Source organism: Podarcis melisellensis, assembly GCF_964234715.1.
Source record: "Podarcis melisellensis genome assembly, chromosome: 4".
Classification (NCBI taxonomy): domain Eukaryota; kingdom Metazoa; phylum Chordata; class Lepidosauria; order Squamata; family Lacertidae; genus Podarcis; species Podarcis melisellensis.
In genome coordinates, this window is record NC_138531.1 from 92,534,997 (window position 1) to 92,555,392 (window position 20,396).

The window sequence follows — 20,396 nt, forward strand, 5'->3', positions numbered from 1 at the left end:
AGACTGAGAACATGGCATGCAAGGACAGTGTCATGCAAGGAGGAAGGAGAGAGACTTGTTGCTTTGGACCAGGATATGATCTGAAGGTGGGACACGGGTGGCGCTGTGGGCTAAACCACAGAGCCTAGGACTTGCCGATCAGAAGGTCGGCGGTTCAAATCCTCGCGATGGGGTGAGCTCCCGTTGCTCAGTCCCTGCTCCTGCCAGCCTAGCAGTTCGAAAGCACGTCAAAGTGCAAGTAGATAAATAGGTACCACTCTGGTGGGAAGGTAAATGGCGTTTCCGTGCACTGCTCTGGTTCGCCAGAAGCGGCTTAGTCATGCTGGCCACATGACCCGGAAGCTGTACGCCGGCTCCCTCAGCCAATTAAAGCGAGATGATCGCCGCAACCCCAGAGTTGGTCACGACTGGACCTAATGGTCAGGGGTCCCTTTACCTTTACTATGATCTGAAGGTACATGAGGCCACAAACTTGCTGACTCTAAGCAGGTCTCGGGAAGGAGTTCAGAAGAGTTCAGAGAGGCATTTGGCACCCCAGAGAAGTTATTCGCCCCTGCTTGGCAGCGCTCCTTGCCTTTTTCTCAGAGGAGTTCCTGATCAGGCAGGATTCTGAACGCACACCAACTCCCCCAACAGCTGGATGGAACAACATGCTCACTAGGCATAAAATGGGGGAAACTGAGCAGGTGGGGAAGAATAGAGGATTCTGGGAAATTGCACAGCTGGCTGTAATCCTGGACAAGAGTCTTACACACTGCAACACTTTGTTACAGGTCCCTCTTGTTGAGCCCTGCTAATGAAATGCAAAACAAGAGAAGGAGGGAGGGATCTGTAGTTCTGCCTTCAGAAAATGTCATTGTTCATTCCTTTTGTCCTCTTCACCACTTTTTTAAAAAGATGTTCTCTTTCTTATGCACACTCTTCCCATCCTTCCCAATTTAACTATGTGCAAAACGTTCAAGAAATGTTTAAATGCTGGATGCTGTGAGAAAAGATTACCCCGCTCCCAGGTGACTTGAAAGCACAGATAATAATATCAATCCAATTAGATATTCTGGCCCCTAGATGATGATTTTCTTTTTTTTTAAGGAAGGAGCAAGAAAGCCAAGAGCCAGTGGTATAAATAGCAGGTGTAATTTCATCAAGCGGGAAAGGAAACCTGAAATTATCACTTTGAAGCTACCTATTAAGCCTTTTAATTTGGCGTATTTAATAGCACCACACTTGTCTGATCATTTCAATTTCCACTTTCCTCATTATTGGTGCGCAATATTTCAATATCCAAACAAATAGGTAGTGTCTCCAGGGTAATATGACCCTTGTACAGATGTGGAAATAAAAAATTATTTTAAAAGTGGAAGGGGGACTTCATTGGAAATGGATGCTGCCTAGCGTATTTTGCTCACAAGGACTTAAAAGGAGCCGTGCTAGATCAGGTTAAAAGCCCATCTAATACAGCATCTTGGGCCTAACCAGATGCCTGTGGGAAGCAAAAAAGCAGGACCTGAGAACAACAGCAAGTGGTATTCAGAGGCACAATACCTCCGACCATGTAGCCAATGTAGAATGTAGCCATTGCAACGAGTAGCTTTGTCCTTCATGAATTTGACCCATCCTAGCAGAGACATCACCTTGCCATCAAAGGTCCATATAGTAAAAGCTATGGTTTTCCCAGTAGTGATGTATGGAAGTGAGAGCTGGACCATAAAGAAGGCTGATCACCGAAGAATGGATGCTTTTGAATTCTGGTGCTGGAGGAGACTCTTGGGAGTCCCATGGACTGCAAGAAGATCAAACCTATCCATTCTGAAGGAAATCAGCCCTGAGTGCTCACTGGAAGGACAGATCCTGAAGCTGAGGCTCCAATACTTTGGCCACCTCAGGAGAAGAGAAGACTCCCTGGGAAAGACCGTGATGTTGGGAAAGATGGAGGGCACAAGGAGAAGGGGATGACAGAGGACGAGATGGTTGGATAGTGTTCTCGAAGCTACCAGCATGAGTTTGACCAAACTGTGGGAGGCAGTGGAAGACAGGAGTGCCTGGCGTGCTCTGGTCCATGGGGTCACGAAGAGTCGGACACGACTAAACAACTAAACAACAACAACAACAACAACAGCTAGCAGCCATCACTACCTGCTGTGGCAGCAAACGCTGCAATTTAACTGTGAAGGAGCACGGCCTTTTGTCTATCCCGAACCGTGCACAACTTCAGCTTCGCTGGATAACCCCGGCTCCTAGCAGTTTGAGAAGGAGCAAAACTCTTTTCTAGCTGCTTCATTTTATATGCACTTTATATCCTGCTTTCTCTTCCTTGCCTTCTCTCTAAACTAACAAGCCACCAGCACTTGTGAGCTTTCCAGAAGAGAGGAGTTTCTCCAACCACTTGATCATTTTGGGCTGCCCTTTCCAGCTTTGTGACATCAGGCACGGTTCTCAATCTCCCAGCAACCTGCCCTTTGAACCTTGCACGCTCTCTTCTCCCTCCCGTCTTGTCCTTTTAAACCACCTCGGCTTGTCTCTGTGCTCCGAACCTGCATCACAAACCTTCGTTCTGAGCCGATTTCATTATTTTCATCCTTTGCCAGCCCTAGCAACAATCTGTGTCTGCAATTCCAGCTGCACACCCTGCCACACTCAGGGAACCAACCTACTTGAATGAAAAGCACAAGTGTTTTTCCATTTCTGAAAACGTACATGATCCTAAAAGGATTGTTTCATTTATTAAAACTTTTGTGCTGCCGTTTACATGGAGTTTCAGGGCAATGTACAACAAATTTTGAAATGCAGTAATCAAGCATTAAAACTGCAATACAAATAAAATGCAGTTAATGACACACACACACACACACACCACAACCAGCCCATGGGATTTAAGTGTCCACAAATGCCTGGGAGTGTAAATACGTTTTTAATAAGCATTTCAGATTCAAGTTCACCCCTTCCAAGGAACTACTTCCATGCCATTTCAAAGTTGCATTTCATTCACAAATGCAAAGTCATTGCTTTCTTGAAGGGGGTAGTTCAGAATTATACAAGCTACTCTGCTAAAGCATAAAATAAGCTTAAGACTGAGAAAACATAAAAACACATATGCAGTGTAATGTGAGCAATTGCTTTATTTATTCGTCTCAGCAATTGTGATATTTAGGCTTACACAACAGAGAGTGAGAAATGATAAACGCAATGCCAACAATCAAACACAGAGTTAAGTGCAGTGAAACCCCTATACATAACTGAACTAAAATTAAAATTGAATTGCATTTAAAATTGCCCAACGTTCCACCCAGCAATTATAGGAGCGACTTTCAGGTGTAATTCAGATAGGTAAAGGGACCCCTGACCATTAGGTCCAGTCGTGGCCGACTCTGGGGTTGCGGCGCTCATCTCGCTTTATTGGCTGAGGGAGCCAGTGTACAGCTTCCGGGTCATGTGGCCAGCATGACTAAGCCACTTCTGGCAAACCAGAGCAACGCACGGAAACGCCGTTTACCTTCCCGACGGAGCAGGGACCGAGCAACGGGAGCTCACCCCGCTAAGGGGATTCGAACCGCCAACCTTCTGATTGGCAAGTCCTAGGCTCAGTGGTTTAAACCACAGCGCCACCCACGTCCCTTGTAATTCAGATACTTTTGCATTAATTCAGTGAATTGGTTAACCCCAGTTTGTTCATTCTGAGCACCTTTCATGAGTGGCAACACGTTGATGCCTCCCTAGCTCAGAGGAGAAGTCATTCCATGGAGAATGGTGCCACCACAGAAAAGGCTCCCCCTGCTAGCTGCTGCTAAATGAACCTCCATAGGTGGCAACACCCCCAAGAAGAGCATCATCATGAAATCATAGAGACTGAGTAGGGCAGTAAGGGGGAAAGTGCTTTCCTCCTTCACGTAACCTAGTCCCAAGCTGTTAAGGGTTTCATCGATTTGAACCAAAACCTTAAATCAGGCACCTTACTGGTACCTTACTGATTCTAAATCTGGTACCTTACTGGCAGCCAGTTCAACAACTTTAAGAGCTGTGTAATTAAGAGTTGGGAAGCAGGGGCACTGTGGGTTAAGCCACAGAGCCTAGGACTTGCCGATCAGAAGATCGACGGTTCGAATCCCCGCGACGGGGTGAGCTCCCGTTGCTCGGTCCCTGCTCCTGCCAACCTAGCAGTTTGAAAGCACGTCAAAGTGCAAGTAGATAAATAGGTACCGCTCTGGCGGGAAGGCTAATGGTCAGGGGTCCCCTTGCCTTTACCTTTAATTAAGAGTTGCATTTTACACTAACTGCACCTTCTGGACCAGCCTTAAGGGCAGCCCCATGTAGAACACACTGCAGTAGTCCAGTCATGAGCTTACCAATGCATGAGTTGCAGTGGCAAGCCTATCCCTATCCAGGAATAGTTCCTAGCCAAAGAAAACGACTTAATCATTGCTCTAGTATTCTCACTTCCTTTTGTCTTACCTTTACCAGCGGTGCAATGAGTTTAGCATCATCTGAAGGCGAGGGGAAAGATTAATCCATCAACATTTTGCCCTTTAAGTCAAAGGGAGGACTTGAAAGGTGATGTTAGCAATTGCTAGGTTCTGTTCATCATTCAAGAACACCCTTCAGCAGTGAGCAATCCGGGCTTGATTGATGTCGTGTGCCCTTTCAGCTTCCAGGGAAGGCTGTATTTTGAAGGAAGCGTGACATCTGTAGGGTGGCAGACAGCGGGGAAATATACGAAAGCACTGTGGAAGAATGATGTGAGGAAATGACAAGAGACTTGTATTGCATCAATGGGGGGAGAGATTTGAAGCAGTTTTGAAATACATCAGATCCTACGGTCCTCCAGGTATTGTATGACTCCAGCTCTCATCATCCCAGCAAGCATAGCCAATGGTCAGGGTTGATGGAAGGTATAGTCCAGTAATATCTGAACTGGTTCCCCATGCCTTTTATTGCAGGTCAAAGATCCCATTAAATCAGGCCTACAAATAGATCAATAGATACACTCACACTACTGGATCCTAGTTCAGATAAGGGGACCATTTGTGCCTATATATATATATATATATATATACACACACACACACACACACACACACACACACACCAACCTAGCAGTTCGAAAGCACGTCAAAGTGCAAATAGATAAATAGGTACCGCTTCAGCAGGAAGGTAAACGACGTTTCCGTGCGCTGCTCTGGTTTGCCAGAAGCGGCTTAGTCATGCTGGCCACATGGCCCGGAAGCTGTACGCCGGCTCCCTCAGCCAATAAAGCAAGATGAGCGCCGCAACCCCAGAGTCGGTCACAACTGGACATAATGGTCAGGAGTCCCTTTACCTTTATACCTGCACTTAAGGATAGAGCTACGCATCTGGGACTGGGGACCATTTTGAAGTAGTTTTTAAAGCTTCAATCAAGCTTTACAGCTTCAATCAAGATGTAAGTGTCCTGCTAGATCAGTGATCTGGTTGGAATTGTTTTAATTTTGTATTGCCATGATTATTATGATGATTTATTTATTACCCCACCCCACACCTTCAAGTTCCAGGGTGGGTTGCAAAAATTACAACACAACATGTTTTTTTTAAAAGCAGTTTAAAACAACTTTGAATTACAAAAATAAGTTGGGACAGAAATAGGCATCTCAAGTGTTAAAAGCCAAGGGGGAAAGGTGCATCTTCAGCATTATCTGGAAGCTGAAGTTGACAGATGAACCTCTGTGGGGAGAGAGGCGAACGACTTAGGGGGGCTACCACAGAGAAGGCCCTCTCTCATCTCACCACCACCACCCAAGCTTCTGAGGGTGGTGGGACCACCAAGAGGCCAATTTTAGCACCCGGGAGGTTTTTTGAGATCTTTTCTGTTGTAAGTCCTCCTGGGTGGTGTTTATACTGGAACGGTGTGGAATATAGAAGTTTTAATAAAATAAACACCTGAAGAGAGCCCTATGCAACACCTTGAAAAAGAAGTACTAAGGCAGGATTGGGGAACCTCAGACCCCATGGCTTCTCTTTCTGAACCTGAATGGAGGATAGATAGGGCAGTGTGAAGGTACATCGAAACTAGCCCATTGGGCAAAGTTTCCATTCATATTTGTTGCTCTACCCACCAATGGTATGTGGCCATCTTTAATCTGCCCATAAGGAAATGTGGCCCTTGGGTTGATAACACCCATACCTGGGCCATCGATCTTAAAGCTTTTTTTTTTTTTTAATATAATTTTTATTAAGATTTTCCAAATTAAAAACAAATTAGATCCAATTCATACACTTTCTTCCAAAACCAAAGCCAGGACTTCCCCTTCCCGCCCCCAATTGCGTTCCAAATCTTCCAAATAAGCAATTAAATTCAACAAGTTTTTATCCCATGACTCACTTAACATCAATAACCCAATTTTTCCAAATTCCCATCCCCTAAGATCGATTTTTTCCCTTCCACGAGTTCCCCCTTTCAAAATTTTATAAAAAAAGAAAAAAAGATATAAAGATAAAAAAATAATTTTACAACCTTTGGATTCCAAATTTCCCTCCCCCCTTTCTCTGTTGTGTTCCTTCTATCCCTTCATCCTAATGTCTTCCTGAAGTTCCTACCCACTTAATCCATATCCCTCTAGTAGTTTGCCAGTCATATTTAATTACAAATGTCCAATCTTGGGAGGAGTCTGTCTCAAAAAGGGGCCCATTTTTTCTATCCAGATTTTTATATCAAGGAGTAAAAAACTCCCATTTAATTTCCATAAGCTTGTCAAATCTGGATGTCCCAAATGTTCCCAATTCTGTCCAGTTCATGATGTTTCCATATTCTTGTCATTCTCTCTCCTCCTTCTGTTTCCCTGTTTTCCCGCAAAAATGTTCTTTTTCCATGACCTTCTTATTTTCTGCAGAGGCTTGTTATTCAGAAGCAAAACATTATGTCATGTCCCTTTCGTTTTCCAACTAAAGAATCCATTGTTTCCTGTAGTTTGTAGCCCTCTGTAGACAAAACAATGTTCCGTTTCTGCAGTTCCCAAGAGATTAAAAGTTACAACTGTTCAGGTTTCCTGAGAAAAACACATGCAATGTCGCTCAGCTCCTCTAGGTGGATCGCAATAACTAAGTTCCCTTCCAGATCAAATCCATTAGTCCAAATAGTTTGTAAATCCTTATTTGAAACAATTTGTATACAATTTAAAACAAATGTAACCGGCAAAGTCCTCAAAGCAAAGTCCCTGCTTTATTCTTCCGTTTTGACAGCCTTTGACAGCTGTCAAAACTCCCGATGCTCTTCCCCAGGTAGTTTCGCGGATCACTCCAGGGATTCCGGGGGGGGGTTGTTTTTTTAATAATAATTCCACTTTTCTCCTCCAGCACAGTCTTATAATTTTCCCTCGCAAAGTTGCTAATTCATGAAGATAGAGATACGCTCGATCTTAGTCGTTAAGTCCTTTGTTTTGGCTCTTCTACAATTAAGGGGTAGGCTGACTTCCTTTTTTCCACCTCCCCCGTTCGCTCCAGATTTTAAAAATTTATCCCTCTTTTTTAATCCATAATCCAATTACTCACGGGTTCTTCTTTTAGGTCCAGATTTTCAATAGAAGAAGTCAGCGCTCTCCGCCGGATGGCATGCGGCTGCGCTCGGCAGGGATAGCAGAGAACTCAAAGCACCACGCTTCTCCCCGGCGCCCGATCCGTAGCCTTTAAAAAGGCTCCTTCACGAGCCGGGAGGGCGCTAACGGTGCCAGCCGAGTCTCCATGTCCACGGCCTCACTCTGGCCGTGGTTTTTGAGGGTCCCCGCATCGCCGGTGCGGTAGGACCCAGCCCCTGCCGAGCAGGCTCCCTCCGGAGCTCGGAGGGAGCCCGCCATTCGGCGATGGCGCCGACCCGGAAGTCTCATCGATCTTAAAGCTTTCCACAGTAACCAGCTAGATGCCACTGGGAAGCCCACAAGCCAAAGAAGAGCACATTGACCCTCTCCCACTCCTTTCCCCCAGAAACTGGTGGTCTGAGGCATGATGCCTGTGATCTTGCAGGCAGGATGCAGCCATCATGAGTAGCAGCCCCCATCAGCGTATTCCTCCCTGAATTCTGCCTAAACCCCTTTTGAAGCCATCTGACTTGGCGGCCATCACCACATCTCCCGAAAGTGAATCCCACAGTTCAGTGATGCGCAGTGCAAAGAATTGGCTCCTCTGGTCCATCCTGAATTGCGTAAATTGACATTGGCTGGTCCACTGGGTTCTCGTATTGTGAGAGAGATGGGGAAAATTCTCTTTGTGGGGACATTCCACACACTATGAATAACCTTACTGAGTTCTATGATGTCCCCTCTTACTCAACTTTCTCCTAAACTAAAAAAGCCCCAACTGCTGTAACCTTTCCTCAGTTGTAGAACAATTGTTCCCAAGTTTCCCTGCAGAGCAGGAATTACTATGCACTTTGTAAAGACGTACTCTCCAGCCCGATTTCACGCTGTTCTTTCAACCTAAAACTGCTGTTTTCCCTGTTCAGGAAAGCTCTTGTTTGCCGGTTCCTTTCATTCCATATAAAAACCCTGACATGTTTTGCACTCAGATGTTTTCAGCAAGTGGCCTCCATGGTACAATGAGAACTATAGGATGTGGATGCTCTAACAGCAGGCAACATGAAGCAAAAAATAAAAATAAAAACCAGTACCATTCTGTACAAAGGAACAGTGCAGGCCAGGACTGATCAGCCTGAGTTGGTGCTTTCCTAAGTAGGTTGCAGCTGCTACTCAGAGCCCTGAACTTTTGCAAAAGAGCTGTCTTACCAGACCACATCAAAGGTCTGTCTAGGACACTGTCCTGTTTCCATCAATACATGGGTTGGCAGTAGAAGATAGAGTGTGTAAGGAAAGAGGAGAAATTTGGCGCACACTTCCGGAAACAATATGTCGACCGAAACAGAGATATCCTTTGAAATTCGTACATCTCTTAATTTTGTGGTGCAGGTCTCAAACCAAAAATTGGAACATAGGAAGCAGTCTTATATAGAGTCTTCTCGGCCACCTTCTGACGGCTGCTTGCCAGTGTTAGGTATTGGGTGAGAAAGTCTACCCAATTCAAGCTTAAAGGTGAACCTACCAAATCTGCACATTGTGAAACACTATCTGAATGGAAACAGATCTCCAAATTTTAAAACGCCTTTCCCCAGCCAAATAATGTGCACAGAAGTGCATATATTATTGAAGATAACAAATATATATCGTATTAGGAGAAATTGCTAGCATTTTTTTTACTATTAGTCAAAACTGCAAAACTGCAAAAAAAAATGTGTTTTTTTGGAAGAAATCAGTACTAAAATGTGAACAGATTTTTATGAAGCTTAAAAAGTAATAATAATGAACCACACTGAACTGGAAAAATGAGAGGAACCAAGAAAACTGAAATTGACAAGTCTGTCCATCCCTTGTGGTGTCTAATTGGGATTACTTCCTAGTCAATGTGTTTAGGATTACAAATGATTGGGACACAGACACACACAACATATTTCAAGTTACAGATAGGTAGCCGTGTTGGTCTGCCATAGTCAAAACAAAAAAAAATTCCAGTAGCACCTTAAAGACCAACTAAGTTAGTTCTTGGTATGAGCTTTCGTGTGCATTGGTATCTGAAGAAGTGTGCATGCACACGAAAGCTCATGCCAAGAACTAACTTAGTTGGTCTTTAAGGTGCTACTGGAAGGATTTTTTTTTGTTTTGACCATATTTCAAGGCACACACAGCACTTTACACAACCCCGTGCAACCTGCTACATGCCCTCAGCCTGCCTGAACCCACGCCAGCCCTCGCAAATCTTAAAGCTGCAGCCATGGTTGTTGCAACAGCCTTGAGTATTTGTCACGTGTCTTTTGTTTGAGAGAATGTTCCCCGCCTTCTAAATTTAGTTGCTGCTTTAAAATAGGAGAAGAAGCATTTGCTAGCTAGCAGAGAATAATGGAAGTGTCATATATGAGAGCGTGTAAGACTCCAAGCGGAATGCATAATATCTAAAGCAGCAGAGAGGCTGGAATCAAACAAAGCAGGAATCTGCTCCAGGTGTGGGTTGCTTCTGCGAAGCAGGCGGAGGGGCTGGCACTAAATTTTAAACCTCTTGGGGTTTTCCTCCACCCCCTCTCCATGGTTTCCATCATTTGGGTTTAGCGATATTTTTTTCTCTCAGCAGCCCTTCCTACCATTTTTCTTCCACACACTGGAGTAAGTTGCTGGGAATCTCTGCATTGTCAAGGCCAAGCCGGTGTCAGGTCAGCCATCCTTCCCCCACTTCCAGAAGGTATTTCCTTTCAAAATTATAGCTTGCTGTTTCACTCAGAAGTCTCACTATCTGCAGAAATGCCTTTTGCATGACCTGTTGTGACGGCTCAGCGAAATTATTATTTTTATTTATTTTTTAGAAGGTTGAGCCATTGACTAGAAACAGAATCTGGAAATTTAAAACAGCAGGTCTTCCTTCAGAAAGTCAAAATGTGAACAGCTCCCAGAATGATCACAGAAGAGTCCAGCATAGCCCAACTACAAAGCCTTATTTAACTTCTTTTTGAAACCTACTCAAGTTCCAAACAGAGTTTAAGATAAATTCACATAGTAAAAGAATAAACAAACGTGTTGTTCTTCAAACCCCATTTTTAAAGTTTTAAAAACCGTGTTGTAACCACCTGTATGCATATGCACACTTCATTCGTTACTTCAGCAGAAATGCATCAATTTGATAGATTGTATTCGATGCAGATTAATACCATCTTCTGAAAAGGACCGTCAGTTTATTCAGAGGTAATACCCAGTCTTTTCAAGGACCCAGCCTTTGTAAGTCTACTCACAGGTAATTCTTACTGTTTTCAGTGAGGCTCCTTTCAGATAAGTGAGCATAGTATTGCACTTGGCTTGGAATGGCAACTAGATAAGGCATGTGGCAAAGCAGTTTGATCCTTGTGGGTGCTACACAAACATTGTGTGGTGATTATTATAATGATAAAGGTGATGGTGCCACTGCTTCGGTTTGAATGTCTGTCACAACACAAAAGTGATTAGATTCAGGAAGTTGACATTTTCAGTCGTGTAAAAGAAGACGAGGCAGTTTTGGAAAAACTGAGTTTTCTGAACGTAAGGGGAAAGGACTTACGTTGTCTTTGTACCGCAAATTCATTTATGCCAACAAGTGGGGTAAAACCATGGAGTCCTAGAGTTGCAAAAGACCCCAAAAGTCATCAAGTCCAGCCCTTTCCTGGTGCAGGAATTCCACTGCTGTTGTTGTTGTTTAGTCGTTTAGTCGTGTCCGACTCTTCATGACCCCCTGGACCAGAGCACGCCAGGCACCCTGTCTTCCACTGCCTCCCCCAGTTTGGTCAGACTCATGCTGGTAGCTTCGAGAACACTGTCCAACCACCTCATCCTCTGTCGTCCCCTTCTCCTTGTGCCCTCCATCTTTCCCAACATCAGGGTCTTTTCTAGGGAGTCTTCTCTTCTCATGAGGTGGCCAAAGTCTTGGAGCCTCAGCTTCAGGATCTGTCCTTCCAGTGAGCACTCAGGGCTGATTTCCTTAAGAATGGATAGGTTTGATCTTCTTGCAGTCCATGGGACTCTCAAGAGTCTCTTCTAGCACCATAATCCAAAAGCATCAATTCTTCGCTGATCAGCCTTCTTTATGGTCCAGCTCTCACTTCCATACATCACTACTGGGAAAACCATAGCTTTAACTATACAGACTTTGTTGGCAAGGTGGTGTCTCTGCTACATCATCCATAATAAGTGTCCATGCAGCCTCTAATGATTAAAAATGTGTAATGAAGGCTATGCTGTGCTTCCACAGTTGGAGGCAGCAGTTGCTGGAAACCACAGGGAGAGAGAGGGCTCTGGTGCTCGAATCCTGCCTGCTGGTTTTCCACAGGCAGGCACCTGGTTGGCCGCTGTGAGAACAGGGTGCTGGGTTAGAGGGGACATTGGTCTGATCCAGCAGTCTCTCCTTCTGTTCTTATGCCAACCAGATGCCTGTGGGAAACCCACAAGCATGACTTGAGCCACACAGCGCTCACCCCAACTGTGCTTCTCAGTAACTGATATCCAGAAGCATACTTCCTCTGACAGTAGTGGTACAATGATTGTCGGAGCCTCCACTACGACCAAGCTGATAAAGCTCATCCTCCTCTGGTCGAGTCCTTCGGAATCGCCTCTGACAATAATTCATGACCTGAGCCTCTGATGAGCCTTCAGGCACGTTCCCCATTCAGCAGAGTATCAAAGCAGCAGAAGTGATGAGATTTATGGCTACATAAATGCTTTATTTCTTACTACGCAGACAGAAAAGAAATAAACATCCTCTCTCTGTGAGAGCAGAGAGCAACTGAAACAAACAAAGGAACAGGAAACCAGTAACATCACATCCGTCTCCTGTCTCCCATGAGACTTCCAACAGCCTGGAATGTCTCTGGAATGTAAACAGAGTCTTGTGACTCTAAGCAGCTGCACAGTGGCAAACAGAAACTAACAATGATATCCTTATTCGCCATGAATTTTCAAACCCGCTTTTCAAGCCATCCAAGCTGGTGGCCATCAATAACTTTTGTGGGAGCAGATTGTTAGATGGTTAGATAGCACTCTTCAGACCTTTCCTGGGGCCAGCACCTGCAAGAACCTTGAGCACTGGGCCAGGATGCTACCTGGGTTCCACCTGACTTTAATTTCCTGTTCAGACATAACGCCCAATCAGGACTTGAATATGTACCCCTTCTGTTCAGCACAGCAGGTCAGTACCTATGGTTACGAACTTGCAGAAATGAAGCAGAGTTATTCTAGTAGGAGAACTCCCCCCCCCCCCGCTATTTTTAACAAGCCTATTTATATAGTTGTTTCCACCTATCACCAAGGTAGAGCTTCAGCTTTTGCAAAACCAAGGTGTTCCTGAATGGGGTTCTGTGAACAACATATAACACCTGCAAGCCTCGTTTCTCCAGATCATTCAGCCCTACATAGTTTTCACTTGATAACTGTGTTGGCTAGTGGAGATGTGCATGTATGAATTGGGCCATCAGAGACTTGATATCACAGAATGGAGATTTTTTTAGTAGGTAGTGGAGCAGGTTCACATATTAGCTGGCTGGTAACTTCAGTTGTTCCTCCATGCTTACTCAAAATACAAGGGCTGTATCCAATGCTACTCCTACTCAAAGTAGGACCCATTGAAAGTCCAGAAAACAAACAAACAAACAAACAAACAAACAAACAAACAGTGAGTTTCCCTGGGAATATAATTCAACAACAGTATTAAATAGAAATATAATGTGTAAATAAGACAATACACAATGGAGGCCAAACATAAAAAGGATATTTTTTCAATGCTACTGTTTCCGAATTTGTTAGACAGATAATAATATACTCACAATAAATATAAATAAAAATACATGGGGTCACTTGAAGGCACCTCTCTTCAGATGTCCTGCACAATGTGTGGACAGTTTGACCAGAACAATATCAGAATGTTTAGTACACATTTAGTGAATGTCAGGAGGAATGGCAGATCAGGAATTTAGTGGTACAGGTATGGTCTCAACGTCATTTTTTCACAACGTGTATATTGTGGCAAGATTGGACAGTCCATATACCTAGTAACCGCCCTACCCATGTAAGCAGATGCCCACTGACAGACCATTAATAATGTGAGGAAAATCAAAATAAGTTGATGAACACACATACATACACACACACACCTGTACAGGTGAAAATGCACTGGTTCTGTCTTCTCCCAATGTTCATTTTTCTCCAGGTAGCGGACCACCGTATTCTGCTTTTGCAGAGCTATTCAGAGGCTTCTTCATGTTACAGCACCCATCTTTACAGTTTCAGAAACAGGAAGCAATAGTTGCTAGGTTAAAGTCTGCATGTCAGAACCACACACTTATTGCCATTTTGCAAAAGTGTGTTCTTGAACACTTCCACCGACTAAAAATCCGGGTGCAGCAATTACTGGGGGTTACATTTCACAAGGCTCTCTGAAGAAGGGCCAGTGGGCCTTCCATCTTAATCACCACTGGTAGCTTCTGGTCTCAAAGATAAACCAGGCATTTTCTGCACTGTCCTAAAATTAAGATAACTTATAGATTAATTCCTTTTCATGTTTGGTCTGTGGGTTCTTGAGGGGTGCAGATAACATAGGTACAAATTGAAATGTGAAATGATATGATGAGTGTGATACAATGTCTCAGTAAATAATGGCATGCTCGTACAGTGATTCAACATTTATTTGTTTCCGCAAGTGAAATGATATATAGGCTGCCAATTTTAGACTTGTTGTCTTTGTATAGTTGAAAGATGTCTGCAATATGCTGGAGACAGATATAAATATAGATGTAGATGATATAGATATATCCAGTATCCTAACAAAGATATCTCATCTTATGATGTTTAATTTGAAAGAAATGATCACTATGATAAAAAAAACCTAGAAGCAAAAGAGGCACACATTTTTGTTTCCATTAGATTCTATCCACCATTCAACTGATGTTTGCATGCCCTGCATACTCCTGCAACCAGTTTACTTTCAGAACCATTTATATTTATATTTCATCTGCTTATCTTTTGTGTCTGCATGATTTGCATATTAATTTCTGCATGAGGCTCACATTATTTCAAATCCAGATATCTCTGGTACTAAGAAGCCATTCATAGGTTTCCATGTATGTTATTTTCCCCCACCCTTTGTTTCCCGTTACTAAATTTCAAATATGCTTGGGATGTAAAAGTGGCATGAAACTTTTGTGACGCAAGCAGAAACTTACAAATTTGGAGTCGTCCTCTAATTGGACACTTTGTACTTTTTCTAGCTTTGTCCAACCTTCAGGAATGGACAATACATTATCTTATCAGTCCTTAACCATATTGGATTCCCAATTGAAAGCCAAACCTTTATTTCAGTTGAAGTGAGAAAATTGGACGGGCACATCATGCAGAATATTTTTTCTTTTATTTGTATAAGTATTTTAGTCTCGCTCAGTTTAAAGGAACCACAGTTGGTTAATCATGTGACTTTCAGCTGATTGATTAATTAATTGCTAGTTTCATCAATTTGAAAATGAGTAAAAACTATCATTATGAAGGAACCACTCTCTTTTCGGATTTTTACTTTTATTATTATTAGCAACAACAACTACTACTACAAAAACAACAATGTAGTACTATAAAATAACTGCACTGAAAAATACTATAGAGTAATATTATTTAATATAATTATATTGTAATATGAGGCGCAAGGATCATTTCAGAAAGGGAAGATAGATGCCTAGTTTTAAATGGTTCTTGCCATTTGCAGGGCCTATATATAGGGGGGGTTGTATACTGCCCAAACCGTTCATCAATTTTAACAAACGTTAATTTGTAGCACATAGTTTGCTTCATAAGGCAGACTTAACCAATTAATAATCAAATAATCAATAGCCAGCCATCAATAATCAAACCAATTTTGCATTTATCTTTTTTTTTCCTTTTCTTTAAGCACCAAATCTTCAGGGTGGTGTTGTTGTTTTTTTAACCGTTTTGCTTTACCCAAAAAGAAAATTGAGCAGAGTCACTGCAGTTGTTTATCCACTTTTACAAACTAGTTGTTTTGTCAGCATGAGTGTGACAACAATTAGACGTCCTTGTTTTTGCCCCCATGCCTTTTCTCCTTCACAGTCATTCAATGACAGGCGTAAAAAGAACTTCATCTTTTCACGAAAATTCCCATTCTACAAGAACAAGGAGCTGAGTGAGCAGGAAACGAGTGACCCGGAACGTAAGTAAAACGCTTAGAGGAGACGATGTCACGGTGCAGGAGACGCGCATGACACTGGTACCCTACACTCTGAGCACACCGACACACCTAGGCAAACAAACGTCAGGGTCAGGACAGGTGAGGAGGCATTACTACTGTGACCAATGCAAGATGGCAGTCTGGATTCCTTTCTCCTTTGGAATATCCAAAGCTTCCACCGCTGGTTGGGTAATTCTTCTCTGCTGCTTAATTTAAAGCTTGTGTTCCAGCCATATTCACACTTGTTTAAATTGCCCAGCTTCAAATGTTTGCTAAAGAGAAAGCAATAAGTGCTCAGACATTGCTTTTCCTTTTTTGCTTCCTTCTGGTGGACTTGGAACCACCTATGTTTCTAGCCAGCTCACTGGTTTTAAACTCCAAATGACTCGTATAAGAAACAATGAAATGGGCTTAGGCCCTTATCTCATGCATCTTCTCTGCGTGCAGAAGGTCCCAGGTTTGGTCCTTGGCATCTCCAGGTACAGGTGGGGCAAATCGCTGCCTGAAACCCAGTTTCTGCCAATGTGAGTCTGAGCTGGATGGACCAGTGATCGAAACTAGTATAAAGGAATCTCCTTACCTCCCATGTACTCAGTGTGCAAGCTGCAGAACACAAATCCCATTGCCTGTTTTTTGCTTTTCCAAAGAGCATGTGTGGTGGTTTGACCTGCGTGTGAACTGGAAGGCACATCATGGTAGCACAGTCTGGGTCGCTTCCCAGCTTTTCAGGTTAAAAGGAAAGAGTCTTAGACTACTGCAATGCACTCTGCATCGGGCTACCTTTGAAAGTGACCCGGAAATTACAATTAATCCAGAATGCAGCAGCTAGACTGGTGACTGGGAGTGGCCACCGAGACCACATAACACCAGTCCTGAAAGACCTACATTGGCTCCCAATAGGTTTCCGAGCACAATTCAAAATGTTGGTGCTGACCTTTAAAGCCCTAAATGGCCTCAGCTCAGTATACCTGAAGGAGCATCTCAACCCCCATCATTCAGCCCAGACACTGAGGTCCAGCTCTGAGGGCCTTCTGTTGGTTCCCTCCCTGCGAGAAGTGAGGTTACAGGCAACCAGGCAGAGGGTCTTCTTGGTAGTGGTGCCCACCCTGTGGAACGCCCTCCCATCAGATGTCAAGGAAGTAAACAACTATATGACTTTTAGAAGACATCTGAAGGCAGCCCTGTTTAGGGAAGTTTTTAATGTGTGATGTTTTATCGTGCTTTTAATATTCTATTGGGAGACGCCCAGTGTGGCTGGGGAAACCCAGCTAGATGGGCATGTGATTGAGATCTATGAGTGCCACCTCGAATGATTAAGCAGAAGTGGGAAATCAGAAGTGCCAATCAATAACTAAGGAATCTAAAATCATTCAGCAGAAATCAGGAAATCTGTGCCAAACTGAATATGACAATGAGGGGAACTCTTAATACCTTTTAATTCTTTTCTTTTCTTTTTAAAGACTAGTTTGATCCTCAACCACTTTTGGTTGCCTAAATGGATCCTTATGTACAAATTAAAACATTTTAGTGTTGTTTTGCCAAATAGAGTTCTATATTTTAAATGAATGCATTAAAAGCCAGATGTTGGTCTGAAGGGTAAGCTGGGACAAGATAGTAAATTTTAAAATCCCATTCTTAGATTAGATTAGATTAGATTAGATTAGGAGAGGTGGAAGCTGTGCATTTTTAAAGAAAATTTGCTGCAGTTACTTTTTTGTGTCTCCTAACATTTGCAACAATAGATTCATTCACGTGACACTGTAAACCAAACTATGGTTTAGCAAGACCTCACAAGCTTTCTTTGCTCCATCAAGATCCTCCTTGCTTCTATACTGCACTGAGCTAAGCCAGGGTTTGGCTCCTAGTTAAACTGCTCCATCCTCACTAACTGCCAACCGTAGCCAAGAATAAACCTTGAGTTAGAACAAACTTGGACTTGGCGCAGTAAAAAGAACTGGGGAAGAGCATGGGCTCGCCAAACCATCGTTTGACATGTCGTGTCATGTGAACCAAGTCAGAATTCTGAATGATGTGCCAAAGCATCTTACACTCTGTTTTTTTTAATCGGCAAAGGGATTTGCGTCGTCTGGCTTGCATACTGAGTCTGTAGGCCAATTCATATGTTTCCAACATGCGCCACTCATAGTTTAAAACCAATGAGCCGCCCAGAACCACTGGTGCTCCTGAAGTCAGGCCATGTGGCCCAGAACACAAGGACCATGGTGCTGGTCTTCCAGCATCACTCGCTGACTGCTTGCCTGGTTTGCCAGCCAAATTATCTTCATCTGAGCTACTTTTATACATCAGGGATGGGGATACAATGGCTTTCCAGATGTTGATAGACTCCATCTCCTGTCAACTCCAGCCTGCATGGCCAGTGATGAGGGATGACAGGACTTGTGCTGTAGATACACCTGGAGAGTCGTCGGTTCCTCATCCCTTGTCCTACAGCTTCCTTTCACCGAAATAGATTGCCTTACCATATGGCTTCCTCAGGCCCTTTGAATTTGAGGGCAGGAGTCATTTCCCAAAAGTGCAGGAATCCAGACTGTGTGATCTGCATGGTCAGTCATGGTAGTATCCATTTTAACGCCACTGACTTCTTCCTTCCTCTTCTGCGGCTGTTCTTTTCTTTCATTGCTCTCTCTGGGGAAACTCCCGTGCAGGACATCCCCGGATTAGGTGACGACGGTTATGGAACAAAGACTCTGAGTAAGTTCCCAGGAATGGTCACTGTCACCCCAGTCTTTTCTTTCTTTCTTTCTTTTAAATAAATTTGGTTTCCTTTTTAGTTTGGCTTTTGTTCTTTCCCCAAGGACCTTCCACCCCTGGCATGCACAAGATTAGATTTTATTTTTATTTTGTTTTAATTCCATTCCCCAGCTTTGAATGCACTGGGTGAAATAAGTTTCCATTGTTTTTTGTTTTCGTTCTGCATGATAATATTAATAGCATACAGCATATGAAACAGGTATGTCTAATTCTGTACATAACACCTTTTTTTTGGTTTACAAATAATGCACCATTGATCCTTTCCTGACAGGTTTTGGGGATTTTACACCAGTCATTTTTAACCCCTCCCCTCCCCTCCCACTGGGTTCCTACAGCTGTCTCAAAGATGATCTGGTCAGGGTTGATCTCAAGGGTCACTGCCATTTGACAACAGCTGATGCATCTGCTCCTCAGGAAGGTCAAGTAGTACTGTCTGGCCATGAAAATAGGAGATATGGGGCACCCTCTCCTCCACACAACATTGCCTGGTGCAAGGTTGGGTCCTGTGGCCCTCCAGATGTTGCTCCTATCAGACCATGGTCTTTGAGGCTGACTGGAGCTGAAATCCAACAACATCTGGAGTGCTTCAGGTTCTTTGGCCTAGAGAGAGAAGAGGGGCAGCTAAGTGAGCGGAGGCCACAGTTTCTCCTTACCACCATCACTCACCCGCTCGTGTCGGGGAAGAACATCTCTGCTAGACCAAGTCAAAGGCCCATCTAGTCCAACATCTCACAGTGGCCAACCAGAAGCCCATGTGAAGCCCACATGGGAGACCTGAGTGCAGCAGTATTCTTCTCACTTGAGATTCCCAGCATTTGGTATCCAGAGGGTGTGTGGAGAAGGATGGGGGAGCCACTATGGGCGTGATGCCAAGCGCCACCCAATCATGGATTTGCTCTGGCTTGGACCTCACTTGCCATCTTCCCTTCCCCTGCAATGTGCAGACACGGGAGAGTATGGGGTGTGTTGTATGGTATAGTCATCCTGTGATGACGGTGAAGGCCCAAAAAGCTGAGCAGCAGCCAGATGAACTGGGAACATGCTCCAAAACAATGTTCCTCTGTGATGGATGCTCAGAGGTCTTCTCAATATGGAAAAGCTTCCCAGAACTTAGAATGTTTGGAAAACCACTGCTTTAGACCAGTCTTTCCCAACCTGATCACTCTTCAGATATTGTTGGACTACAGCTCCCATCATCCCTGACCATTGGCCATGCTAGCTGTGGATGATGGACATTGTAGTCCAACAGCATCTAGTAGACACTAGGTTGGGGAAGACAGTTTTAGACAGCCTCCACGTAGAACTCATACCAATACCCAGAATGCACTTCATGCTTAATCTTCCTAGATTGCATCTCAAAACACAGCAACGGTTTGTTTCTGAATGTTCCACTTTATCCCCGCCCCTTTTTTTTGTTAACTTTGTCAGTTCGTAGCCTTAATGCTTTGCTTTCATTGGAAGAAACCAGGAGAGCTGGGGGTGGCTATCCGACTCTGTAATCCTAGGGAATTGCCTGAGGCTGCAAACACCTCCCTGGTGAGAGTAGACAGTACCATTTTGACTGCGTAAGGACTAGCACCCACCCTTAAACGTCGCCAATCGCGGAAATTATAGTTTCAAGAGTAGGTATCCTAGAAAAACGCAACCTCAGGTCCAAACTAGACAGGACACCACTCGCACAGTGAGCTATTGTGTGAATGGCGATTTTAAAATAAATTTAAATAAAGTACCTATTAACACCAGGCAGGGGCCTTCTTCGTTCTGCTTTTTCTTTTTTTAATTGTCTTCAGAAAATTATACAGCCAGCAAAACGAAGAAGCCTAAATTAACATTGCCTTCTACCAATAAGAAATAATAATAACTATTACAATAATGAA

The 20,396-nt window shown here is 43.6% G+C and overlaps 1 protein-coding gene across 1 annotated transcript in view; it reads left to right on the forward strand.

Moving 5' to 3' along the window:
• DLG2 (discs large MAGUK scaffold protein 2) overlaps window positions 1-20,396 on the forward strand; it is an 852,330-nt gene that overhangs the window by 809,058 nt on the left and 22,876 nt on the right. Inside the window, exon 21 of the mRNA XM_081909134.1 lies at window positions 15,630-15,729. Coding sequence (XP_081765260.1) covers window positions 15,630-15,729 — 100 coding nt within the window. The remainder of the gene's footprint in view (window positions 1-15,629; window positions 15,730-20,396) is intronic.